The sequence below is a fragment of the Spermophilus citellus genome (genome assembly GCF_964194105.1).
Source record: "Spermophilus citellus genome assembly, chromosome: 6".
Classification (NCBI taxonomy): domain Eukaryota; kingdom Metazoa; phylum Chordata; class Mammalia; order Rodentia; family Sciuridae; genus Spermophilus; species Spermophilus citellus.
In genome coordinates, this window is record NC_138187.1 from 28,682,013 (window position 1) to 28,695,292 (window position 13,280).

The 13,280-nt window shown below is 47.1% G+C and overlaps 1 protein-coding gene across 7 annotated transcripts in view; it reads right to left on the reverse strand.

The window, feature by feature from the left end:
* Window positions 1-13,280, reverse strand: part of STYXL1 (serine/threonine/tyrosine interacting like 1) — a gene marked incomplete at its 5' end in the record, with an annotated part of 52,520 nt that overhangs the window by 15,120 nt on the left and 24,120 nt on the right. For 6 of the 7 annotated variants that reach the window (XM_081297330.1, XM_081297325.1, XM_081297329.1 and 3 more), the window contains 3 exons: window positions 2,633-2,778; window positions 7,754-7,898; window positions 11,250-11,311. In XM_081297330.1, coding sequence (XP_081153456.1) covers window positions 2,633-2,778; window positions 7,754-7,811 — 204 coding nt within the window. The remainder of the gene's footprint in view (window positions 1-2,632; window positions 2,779-7,753; window positions 7,899-11,249; window positions 11,312-13,280) is intronic. The other variant, XM_081297324.1, reaches the window with a different exon arrangement.

The following is a 13,280-nucleotide window of genomic DNA, read 5'->3' on the forward strand; positions in this document are numbered from 1 at the left end:
TGGACTGCTCTGATGCTGAATGCCCTAACTGTCCACCCCCCACACCTGACAGAGAATAAGGACTTTGGGTTACTTCCCCCAACTTTGCCCCTGTTCAGCAGTAGATAGCTTGGAGATGTTGTCACCTGCTTTCCATAGAAATGGAAGCTAGAAATTGACAGTGGGGAAATGTAACAAGGGTTCACTTGATACTGTGACCATATCCCTTGTGGCTTTGAAATTTACATATTTTTTTCTTTTTCCTACCTTCTCCTTCCTGACCTTCTCCTCCCTGATCTTTTTTGTTGTTGTTGTTTTTTGCTTTTAGTTATACATGGACACAATGTCTTTATTTTGTTTATTTATTTTTATGTGCTGCTGAGGATTGAAGCCAGTGCATCACATGTGGGAGGCAAGTGCTCTGCCACTGAGCCACAAGCCCAACCCCTTCCTGTTCTTATTTTCCCTAACTTTCTCCTTCCTTATCTTCTCCCTGATCTCTCCTCCCTAAACTCATTTTCTCTGAAACACCTCTTTAAAAGCCCCCTGTTCCTACTGATGGGCAGAATCACAGCCTTTGGGACAGGAGTCCCCTGTGTTTCTCCTTTGCTAGCAAAACAATAAACCTTCTTTTTCCTTTTTCTCAAAAAAAAAAAAAAAACCCAACAACAAACAAACAAACAAACAAAAAAACCTCAGGCTACCTCCCTTTCAGCACCAGTCCCTCAGAGCCCTGGGAACACAGCATATCATGTCCCTCCTACCCCAGGTGAAGCCACTACAAGCCACGCCCCAGAGCCCTGCTGACTCCACCCAGGGTACCTGGCTCACTGGAGCCCTGTGACATTCCTATAATCCCACTAGAGAACAACCGGCCTCAGTACCCACCACATGCCTCATAACTCTCCTGCTTCCTGCAAACCAGCCTCCCTTTCTGTGGTTACCTGAGTTGAGCTGGGAAGAGGGTGTGGCACAGATAGAAACATTTCATCTTCTCAAAGCATGCACATTAATACCAGGTAATAAAACAGAAAAGATATCTCCATTGAGCAGTCTGAATGGAGCCTGCTGTCTGCCCCACAAATTGTCCCCCAGGGGCTCCCCACTTCTATGAACCACACCATGGCCCACCTGTCACCCACAGTAACACCAGGGCCTTCCTCCTGTCTCCAGACTCCCTCATGTTCTCTAGTTGAGCAATGCTGCCTCCTAAATGTCCTCAGACTGTCTTTCTCCCCTGCCTCTTATCAGGGCTCCCCAAATCTACTCTGGCCCACTGATCTGCTTCCCAGTGAGCTTCCCAAAGTATAATGTGACTATGCCAACCTTCTGTTGGCACTGCTCAGTGGCTGGCCCTCATCTGCCTCTAGCAATGGACTGCTGAAATCTGTCAGTCCCTGAGCACCTCTGCTCAGAGGGAGCTCTTACTGAAGGAAGGTCACCTACCAGCACAGGGCAGTCACTATAAGCTGCTCCATCTAAAGTGGAAGGCAATCTCAGAGCCCTAATACTTGGCCACCACCTTCCCTCAGAGAAGCAGCTCCTAAGGGAGCATGGGGACACCCCCACTTATGGTAAAGAACATGTAGCAAGTAGAACCTTCACCTTTGTTCCTAAATTGGTGGCAAAGGTCCTATGACAGGGAGAGGCAAATGCTAGGCAACCCCATTCTGAAGAGCCACAACCAAGCAGGGTTACCACTTGCCCACCCAGCCCTAGCTTCCACAAGCCCCTCCCCTCCAAATCTAGGAAAGTCACTGCACACACGTATTAAAACCAACCATACTTCATTTTAAACGTGCCATTCATTGCATGTCAGCTACACCTCACTAGAGCTGTCAGTAAGGTGTGTGGGGCAAGTTATTAGCAGCAGAAGCTCAGAGAAGACACCAATCTCTCCACACCCTGAAAAGTCAGCAGAGGAAGGCCCCCAGAAACAGGGAGCCGCACTTGGTGGGCACTTGCTGAGCCCAAATCCTAGGTGCCGTTACCTCAGAGGAGGAGAGAGGACATCGGGAAAGCTTGTGTACACACCCTGGGTTTGGAAACAGGTCTGACCATAGCCTGCTGTCCTGCCTTGTCACACAAGCCCACTGAGCAGCAGAGCAGCAGGGCAGGGAGGGTTGTGGAAGGTCTGCAGGGCCCCTTTCCCCACCAGCACACTCCCCTGTGGATCAGGCCAGGATTTAGAGGAAGAAGATGGACATGGTGGGGATCAGGGCTGCTCAGTGATGGAAGAGAATTTGAGAGGGAACCCTGGCAGAGGGTAAAAGGGTCACAGCTGGCTCGCTGGGAGATCCTCAGCAACAGATGAGGCAAGGGTAAGGCTGTGTGAGGCCCCAAGAAACCCAGCAACAGAGGCCATGAGCAGCACCCAAAATCAGACTGGATCAGAGTGAGAACGGGCCCATTCACCAGTTGCCAGACACAGAGGATGAACTCCATGCTGTCACCAATGGCCTCTGCCTTTCCTGGACAGCGATGAAGTCACGATCATGACCTGGATGCCACCAGTTCATTTCCCCAGCCTGTTCTCCTCCATCTCCTCCCATCCCCTGTTCCTGTCTCTTCTTCCTCCTCCCCTGCCTTCCACCCCATAGTCCCCAGCCATGCTTCCTGGCCAAGCTAGCCTCTGTTCAGCCCTCTGCCTCACCTGGGGCATCCAAATGATCTTCTGGGTCCGAAAGAAGTGGTACAGGCCTGAGAAGCGCTGGTAGCCCCCTTTCAGGATACGCACAGGGTTGCGGGTGAAGTTACTCAGCCGTTTGCCACACTCCACGGCAGGTCCGAGCGCCAGTTCTAAGAATGGACACCAAAGAGGTGACTGTCCTGTGTTGTGCTCACCATCTGTCTAGACAGCCACTCTGTCTTCTGAAAAGCAATTATTTAGGAAGCCGAAAAGGATAAATGAGAGGAATGTGACAATTAAAATTTTAAAGGCAACTTTCCATCAGGTGGATCTTCTGTAAGCTGTGTGCGTATATACATATACACATAACATATGTGCGCCACATGTTGTATACCAAACAATTCACCCATTTAAAGCATATGATTCAGTGATTTTTTGTATAGTCAGTTTTTATTATCACAATCAATTTTAGCACATTTTCATCATCCCTAAAAGAAACCCTGTATCAGTCACTTTCTTGTTACCCCCAAACTTGCAGCTTTGGTTACTCCAAGCTCTATTTATCTAATTTTTCCACAGATCATGTATTCTGGACATTTCATATAAACGGAAACATGTCATTCACATGATGTGTGTCTGTTTTCTACACTTGCTATAGTCTCTTCAGCATTCATCTCTTGCAGATGTATCAATACTTCAGTCCTTTCAATGGCTAACATTCATTGCACCACATGGATTTACCACATTGGTTTTATCCTCTCATCTGAGGATGGATGTGTTATTCCCTCCTTGGGCTACTGTGAATGATGCTGTGCGAGCTCATGCACAAGTTCTCATGCAGATGCCATGTCTTTGGAGTATCTATCTTAACCCTTTGAGGAAACATCCAACTTTTTTTCTGAAGCAACTTTACCATCTCACACTCTGACAGGCAATGCCTGAGGACTCCTTTCTCCACGTTCTTGTCACATGGCCATTCTGGTGTATGAAATGAAATTTCACAGTGGTTTTGACATCAATTTAACCTTAATCACCTTTGCTGATCTGCAGGATAGACTGTATGCAAATCAGATATATGGGACTGGAATTCTGCATAATTAAGGCTAAGCCAGAATACTTGGATCCAGGAACAGACCCAGAAAGAGTAATGTTGGCTACCAGGCTGGGGACAGCCATCCAGAAGGAGTCGGGTATGAACTCTGACTTCTATGCTAAACTTTAGATCTGGGAGACAAAGACACTTCCAGCAGGGACTGCTCAGGACATAGTGGCCTGGGACCTGTCTGGAGGAACTACATTTGGAGGACAAGTCTGGAGTCTGTAACCAGGCTGGGACATAACCTGCAGTTGTCAAGACATGGGCCAAAGCCTCCCATGGGGTCTGATTCAGAAGTCAGAGTCCGACCAATGGGTCATGTGATGCCCGTCATGACTCTCCTGAGCCACAAATGGTGGAGGGTCAGAGGGCCCCAGGAAGCTGTAGAGTTTCTCAGGACACACGACTCTTACCTTTAGGATGCTTCTCGAGATCCAGTTAGGGACAACAGGATCAGCAAGAGGAAGGCCAGCTCCCAGGGGATAGTCAGGGATGCTAACAGAGCCTAGGCTACCCTTCCAGTAGCCAGAAAAGGTCAGGCTCCACTTGCTCAGAAGTGGGGGGTACCTCCATAATAGCCTCAATCCATTCACTGGGAAGTGGAGGTTTCCACTAGAAGGGGTGATGGAGTTAATATTTCTGCAATGTCAATTTCATTCATTTCTATTCCCATTGATCATGAATTCTCCATTGGCATTAGTTTCTCTCTCTCTGAACTGGAGCACTCGCTGCTTCCAAAGGAGAAGGGACATACCCAGATAAAGGTCCCTGATTACAGGGGCAGCTTTGAGTTGAATTCCTTGGGTTCCTTAGCCAGCCAATAGTCATGAAAGCCAGGCTTTGCTGAGAGAGGTAAAGGAAGCCCCAAAGCTTTCTTCCTGTGTCAAGGAGCACACTCGCAATCTATAACCCCACTGTTGCAAGGAAGGACAATTCAACATGAGAGAAATCTTTCCTCCAAGATGGGGAAGCCCTCCGAGTGCAGAAGCCAAGACCAGTTTCTAAGAAGACGCTGACTGGGGGGAAACCCACAGGCAGGGCTCCCACATTCGCGCTGGAAACAGCTTGGCCCATTTCCCCCTGGGAACTCGGTGGTCCCCAGCAGAGGTGGTGGGTGGTGGAAACAACACTGAAGGCCAAGGAGAGATGCAGCAAGGCCCAGGGGATCTGCAGCCTGGGTGGGGAGCCTGAGCAGAGGGCACAAGGTGGGGGTCCCCAGGAGCAACTGGTGCATACTGCCAGGTACAGAGGCTGCTCAAGACGTCCATCAGGTACGGGCATCACAGCTCTGGGCACAGTGAGGACAGAGCCCCATTGCCACAGGCCCACATGGCCAGCAGGAAAAGACTGCACCATGACCTCACATACCCGCTGCTGGGGTGTGAGGAAGAGCCCCTGTGCTCAGGTTTCCTTGGGGACTGAGGAGACAGGTACTTAACAACAGAGAGAAGTGGGGTGGCGAGAGGAACCCTTAAATGACCTTATATCCAAAAGACTTAGCACTTACCTGCAAGATGCCATTTTAAGTGAGCAAAGTTGTGTGAGGGGAGAGTTGTATATGCAGCTGTGGCTTCCTACCAAGGGGCATGGGAACCCATGGCACAGTGCACTCAGCTGCAGGGTGGAAGCGGGGTTATCTTTACTGCCCATTTCCTAGGGCTTCAGGATCCAGCCTGTAATCCCATAATTCCCAGAACTGTACACTAGAGTCCAGTGGGGCAGGCATGGGGAAGCAGGGACCTACCATGGCCAAAGAGCACGTGGAAAGAAAGCCTGAAAGGCTGGCTTTCCTGAAGGTGGGAGCTTAGCTCCACCCAGTGGCAGTCCGTGGGAGTGCCCTGGAACTATACCCACCCACATCAGCTATTGAGTCAGAGGAAGCAGATCTCTTGGTGCCAGCGGATGGCCAGGGGCTGAAAAGAGAACAGTGGAGCTTCAGAATTTCAACTGAGAATCTTGGAACTGACCCTCCAGCCCTAAGCCATGTTCTTCTCCAACACAACCATCCAAGCCTTGGCAGACAGGATAATCTCAAACTGCCTAGGCTTGAACTGTGACCCCACCACTTAGGAGCTATGATAGTTTGGAAATCTGTCCACAGAGTCTTTTAAACACCTCTTTAAAATGTCAAGCCTATTAGAATGGTAGTCACCAGGAATATAAACAATGATAAATGCCGAGAGGATACAGAGAAAAAGGAACACTTTCACACTGTGATGTGATTGTAAGTTAGTACTGGCACTGTGGAAATCAGTATGGAGGCTCCTCAGAAGACTAGGAATGGACCATCCTATGACTCAGCTATACCACTCCTCGATATTTATCCTAGAGAATTAAAATTATCATACTGTAGTGATACGTGCAGACCCATGTTTATAGCAGCACAATTTATAATAGCCAAACTATGGAACCAGCCTGGGTGTCCATCAATGAATGAGGAAAATGTGGTAAATACACACAAGGCAGTTTTATTTCGCCATAAAGAATGAAATTATGTCATTTACAGAAAAATGGATGGAACTTGAGAGTATTTTGTTAAATGAAACAAGCCACACTCAAAGATAAGGATCATATGTGTTTCTCATATGTGGAAGCTAAGGAGGAAAAAGAAAAAGAGGTGTGTGGGAGTCTCATTAAAATTGAAGGAAGATCAATAGAATAGAAGAAAGGGAGGGAAGAGGGAAGAGAAAGGGGAAATACTGTGGAGTGACACTGGCCAAATTAGATGTATGAATATGTAACAAATCCCACCATTATGGGCAACTATAATACACCAATAACAAACACGTCAAAAGAAATAAATAAAAAGGTCAAGACTACCTGCTTGTCCCTTGAGTGCAGGCTGGACTTCATGACCTACTTCTAGTGACTGGAACATGGCAGAGGTGACTGAGTCCTGAGACCAGGTCATAAAAGGCACATGGTTACCCCTTTCAACCCCCACTCTCAGACCCCTTTCTCTGGGGGAAACCCATTGCCATGTTGCGAGCCACTCAAGCAATCCCAAGGAAAGGTTCTGTGGCGAGAAGCTGAGGCCTGCTGGCTACTGCCATGGCTAATGAGTCATTTTGGATGCCAATCATCTGGCCCAAACCTTCCAAGGACAGCAGCCCACGAGAAACCCTGTGCCTTCCAGCTGAGTGGTCCCTGAATTCTGGACCCACAGAAAGAGGAAGATAATTAAGGTTTGCTGTTTTCAGAGACTCGGTTTGGAGAAATGAGCTCCATAGCAATAGATCCTAACTCACCAGGATCTTGGGTGAGTTACTTCACCTTTCTGGGCCAGTTTCAACCCTCTGTAAAATGGGAGTGATGTACCTGCTAGGAGACAGTTCTCCATGGTTTCCCATTCAGTGTCCTGTGAACAGGGACATTGGCTGCTTTTGTTCTGGGCTATCTCTTCAGGAGACATTTGCGTAACAGCTTTGGAAGACAGGACATTCTTCCTTCCCTCAGGCCCCCTAAGCTTAGGACTCTTCTATAAGGCAACCCATTGTAGCTCTAAGTGTCACTTGGCCCTCTTCACCTAACCCTGTGGGGACTGGGGCACTTGCTGCTTCCAAAACTGGGGCTTAGAGAACCAGTACAGGACAATGCTGACATTCTGGGTCCTTGTGTTGTTCTGAATAACCCAGTCCTGTGTCTGACCCAGGAGTCTCAGGTCTCTGCTAGTGTACATGCAACTGCCGCAGGTGACTTATCTTGTATGGAGGGTAAAGTCTCACACGCCTCATGGCTCTTAGCATTACCATTCTCACAAGGAGGCTCTGAAGACTTCACAAATTGGCCCAGGTGAAGCACCTTGCATCATGGCTCCTGGCACATAGTAAGTAGTACTTTTTTCTGGTACTAGGAATTGAACCCAGGGGCACTTAGCCACTGAGCCACATCCCCAGCCCCTTTTTATACTTTATTTAGAGACAGGATCTTGCTGGGCCTCGCTGAGTTGCTGAGGCTGGTTTGAACTCAATCCTCCTGAGCTGCTGGGATTATAGCCTGTCCCCGCCAGGCTCCTTACCTATCATTTTGCCACTGCTGGAAAAACCCACCTGGGCCAGAATTGTCAAAGTCATTATCATCCTCGTTTTCATTGTAGACTAGGGTCATCTCCAGGGTGCTGGTGTTGCTGTCATACACCACACAGTATCTCACACACTCCAGGTCCACGGACTCAGGGATGAGGTAGTCTTTATCCTTCTAAGGAAAACACAGAGGTGAGGTGGTGAGCAGCTTGGTTGAGCATGGATTTCCTACATGGCAGTCCCAGAAGGAGCTGGAAGCAAAGATTATACCCCAACCCCCTACGCCTGCTGGAAACAGACACTTTGAAATTAAAAGTGACTTCCTGATAACTACTTTTCTGCATCCTATACTTCCTCCTGCTGAGAGCTACTAGCTACTAAATCTGCAGATGTATATTTTCTGACTTTGTCCCAAGTGCCTCCTCTTCCCTTATAAATATTTCCCTGACCCTGTGCGTGAAGATGCAGATTTGAGACAAAGTTCTCTTCTATCTTCCTCAAGGTTCACTGACTTTGAATAAACCTACTTTCTTCACCAAACAACCAGTCTCTGACTTTCTAGGTGGTGGTATTTGTTTATAGTGGTGGTTTAACTTAGGACACTCTACCACAGAGCTACACTCCCCAGGCCTTTTAATTTTTGAAACAGTCTTGCTTAGTGGCCCAGGCTAGCCTCCAACTTGCAATCCTCCTGCCTCAGCCTCTGAGTTGCTGGGTTTACAATTGTGCACCACTGTGTCCAGCTGTCTCTCTAGTTTTTAGTGGAATGACTAGTGGTAAAGCCTTTCTCCCATGTTTCAAGAGGAGTGGAGATGTGCTGACTTCCAAGAATCTTCCATACCCACATCCCCTTCTAAGAAGGGCCAGCTTCAGTGGGCTAGACCAGAGGCAAGTACTCAACTAAAGACTGGCTGGTCTATTGAAGGGCTTACAGCCTATCAGGTCCTGGATTTGGAGTAACCATGACCAGCTGAATTAGTGACATTCTCTCTCGTACAGAGAGTGGTTGGCAGTAGGTCCCAATCCAAAACCACTCCTAAGATGGCAGTCAGGAGGTCAGTATAGTGGAAGTCATGATCAAGTGGATGCCACAAGGAGGGCTGCCTGGTCAGGTGTAAGTTCTAGGGGAGCAGGGATCTGGGTCCTTGTTAGGTGTCCTGAGAGTCTACAATAGTGTCTGTACTTGGTAAGCCATAAATGTGCTTAAATTAATGGATGGCAAACAGAAGCCAGAAGAGTTAGCGATGGTGGAATAATCGTAATGCAGATCACAGGGCAAGGAACAGCAGATGCTGACTGCTAAGAGGATGATGCCACCTAGGGAGGAGACAGTGTCACCTAGGAGGGGATGAGGTCACCTAGGGAGGAGATGTAATCTCACAGCACTAGAAGGTTCAGAACCTACAAGATGTTCCAGAGTTTGAGGAGGCCTGCCTGTGACAGGGACAGGCATGAGCAGTAGGAACATGAGATGACGAGGATAATTCTGTAGAAGAGCTCACTGTGCCGACCGCCACATACTTTCTTTTCTAAGAAGCAATTCACCTGCATCCCTGCCTGGCTTACGTAGACAGGATATGTTACATTCCTCAGCAAACTACCTATTATCTGCAGGAAAACGAGAGTCCAAAATAATGTTGATAAGAGGAACCCAAGTTTCCCTGGAGGAGGAGACCCTTACAGAGACCAGATCCTGGAATTCACGGAGATAAGGATAATTCCCCCTAACCATAAAATCTGTAAGAACAGATTCCAATTAGAACCAGTCAGCATGGGCCAAAGAGACCTAGAGTGGTCATGTCAGTGGGAACTTGAAAGTTTGATATTATCCTGCTGTCAGTTACCAGTCAAGAGGTAGACCTGGGTGGGACTCTCTGGAAACTTCTCTGGGATCCCAAATAAAACTGGAGTGAACTCTGTTACATGAGAGCATCAACTTTTCCCCTTCCCATTCCTGCTAATAAACTCATTGTCTATTACTCTGAGCAACATGTCTGAAATCTTTCTGACTTGATGACAGGAATCAGCATTGAAGGGGGGTCTTGGTGCAGACTGTTTCCTGGGAGGCCCAGTTCTCGAACAGCTGGAGAAGAGCTGAGTCTGGTCCTCACTTGCTGACAGTATCCCATGAGCCCTGTGACTCAGGGCACCCTGAACCTGACTCTGGTCTCTGCAGCCTAGCCTGAGGTAGAACCCCCGACTGGCAGAAGACCTGAAGGAGGGATTTAATAGGTTTCTCTACAACACAAATAGGAGAAATCCTGTTTCTCTAAGGAATCAGAAGTATGTTCAGGAAGGGGCCCAATAGATGGCACTCAGAGGAGAAAATGTAGACTCAGGATGAGGGTGGGCTTCTAGAGACAGAAGAACCTGGCAAGGGAAAAGATGTGAGCAGCCCCCAGAGGCTGGGATGCAGAGAGTTGGCACGTTGCCAGAGACCAGGGAACACAGATAGGAGTGCTGAGCTGGGAAATGAGACCCATACATGACAGAGAGGCTCAGAATAGGTTATACAAAAAGCAGAGAAAGCCTTGAAAAAGGCTGCTGGCGTAGAGAGCCAGAGAACTGAAACTCCAGGGAGAAAATAAGCAAAAAATGATGCACAGGGATAGGGAAGAGGGAGGGCAGCAGACAGTAAGCTTATTCAGGAAAAATACTCATGCCAGAGCCCACGCTCCATGCTGAGCTATATGTAGAAAAAGAGCCAGAGATGAAGTGCATATGGCGCTCTGGCAGTAGGGCAGGACAGGAGGGAATTTTGCAAGACAAAATTTTAGAAGTAAACTCCTCAGGACCCTAACTGGATATGGAGGGTTGAAACTGTGAGCCTGAATGAAGGAAAGCATCCTGACAGGCATAAAAGAGACTAGGAAGATACCTTCAGGCAGCAAAAGGAAAGGATATAGCTGAACCAGGGAAAGAAGAAACCGGAATGAGAGAGAACTTCAAAGTCAAGGGCAGAGGCTGTGACCAGGACTCAGAGGCTGGAGAGGATCCCAACTGAAGGCTTCCAGGTATGGCCACGACTTAAGAGAGAGGACACCTGCAGGGGAGTGGAGAAGGCCTCAAAGCAGGAGAGGACCACAGCGCCAGTATGCAGGGTTCAGTTGCTTGTGAGAATGTGGGAAGGAAAAAGAAGGGAAGGAGGGAAGGAAGAGCTTACACTTTTCGGTTAGTGTAATACCCCTAAGGTTTTTTTTTTAATTAGTTATTGATGGACCTTTATTCATTTATTTATTTATATGTGATGGTGAGAATCGAACCCAATGCCTCACACATGCTAGGCAAGTGTGCCACCGCTGAGCCACAACCCCAGCCCACCACTGTTGTTAATCATCTGCTCACTGAGTAGAACAGAAACTCCATGAGGGCCGGGACACTGAATCAAGGGTGTCTTATATTCTGAGGTACCTACTGCCCAGTGTCCCACAGGAGACCCTAGTGGACACAGGATGAAACCTCTCATTCCTTCCACCCTCACCAAGGTCACCAGCCTGCCCCAGATGCTGACTCAGGTGCGTACCTTCTTCACACGAATGGCTGTGATCACATGACTCTCATCGTACTCCCTTTTGGAACGAACATCTGGAAAGAAAAGGGTTTTAACTCAGAACCGGATTTGCAGAGGAACATAGGACTTACTTTGTCATCAACATACTTTGGCAAGTCAGGTGATAGTTACTATCTGTTTAAAATCTGAGGTATACAGTTTCATTACTCTGGGCTGTCACCTCGTGACCCCCAATCCTATTACACTCACACCCACACATCCCCTTATGGGACAATAAGACTTTCTATTTCTGATTTAGATGGAGTTTTCTCTGGGTCTAGAAAAGGGGGAATAGGAGCCAGGCACACAAGTTCAAGATCGGCCTGGAAAACTTGGTGAGACCCTGTCTCAAAATAATTTGTGTATCTGTGTGGTACTCAAGATTTAACCCAGGTGTACTCCACCACTGAGCTACAACCCAGACCTTTTTATTTTTAACTTTGAGACAGGATCATTACAGGCACTTGCTACTGCACTTGGAAAATTTCAAAACAACAGCCCAAATGAAAAGGGCAGGAGATGTAGCTTAATTTAGCTTGCTTAGCATGCATGAGGCCTGGGGTTCTATTCCCAGAAAGGCAAAGGAAAAAAAAAAAGGTAGGGGGAAGCAGTAGGGGAGAAATCAAAGTGAAAGCGAGCTCACACTAAGTGCCCCACTGAGTTTAGACCCAACTCAGGCTAGAACCTATGAGTTGAGGCCCTTATAATGCCATGTTAGGATATAAGGGGAGGTATTGATCTTCCTTATAGTTGGGAGGAACATGAAATAGGAATTGAGCTTTACATTAAAGACTTAAAAGATATCTGTCTACAAGAAACTGAATCAGGTCTGTTTTGTGCACAGAAACTATAGCAAATGTGCCCATTTTGTTTCAGGCAAGTAATCCCTGGGGTCTAACTGTGAGAGAGACTTTACGTTTAGAATGAGCTGGTCCCGGGGCTGGGGCTGGGGCTCAGCGGCAGAGCGTTTGCCTAGCACATTCGAGGTGCTGCGTTCGATCCTTAGCACTACATAAAAAAATAAATGAATAAATAAAATAAAGATATCGTGTCCAACTACAACTAAAAAAAGAAAAAAAAAAAAAAAAAAGAATGAGCTGGTCCCAGTGGCGCAGGCCCGTAATCTCAAGATTTAGGAGGCTGAAGCAGAAGGATCACAAGTTCAAAGCCAGCCTCAGCAATTTAGCAAGGCCCCAAGCAATTTAGTAAGACCCTGTGTGAAAATAAAAATAAAGGACTGAGAATATAGCTCAGTGGTAAAGCACCCCTAGGTTCAATCCCAACCCCACCCCCTCAAAAAAAAAAAAAAAACTGGTTCAAGATCATTGAAATTTCAAGGTCAGGAACAATCACAAAACCTTTCTGTGGGGTCACCTTCACAACTGCTATGGAAAGATGAATGAACAAATTTTTTTTAAAAAACACATGGTTATGGAGAAAGAAAAACCTAGAAAGCCAACTCAATATGGAGGGAAAAGAACAAAGCCAGAGAACTGACATTATTCAACCTCTCTAGGCACTTACAGCTACATTGATCAAAGCAGTATGGTATTAGAAAAGAACAGAAAAATAGATCCATGGAACGGAACAGAATCCAGACAGTGATCAACAGAACCTGTGAAGGAATGAAGGCAAGACAACAGAGACAATGGCATTTTCAACAAATAATGCTGGAATGATTGGACATTCATAAGCAAAAAAAAAAAAAATTAATCAAGATACAGACCTTACACTCTTCACTAAAACTAACTCAGAAGAGATCACAGACCCAAGTGTAAAATGAAAAGCAGTGAAACTCCTAGGAGATACCATAGCAGAATATCTAGATACGCTGGGGTCTGGTGATGACTTTTTGGATATAATACCAAAGCCTCAATCCACAAGAGAAATCGCTGATGAGCTGGACTTTGTTTAAATTTAAAACTCAAGTTCTGCAGAAGATACTGTCAAGAGAATGAGAAGGGTCTGGAGATGCAGCTTAGTGGCAGAGTGCTTACCCAGCAT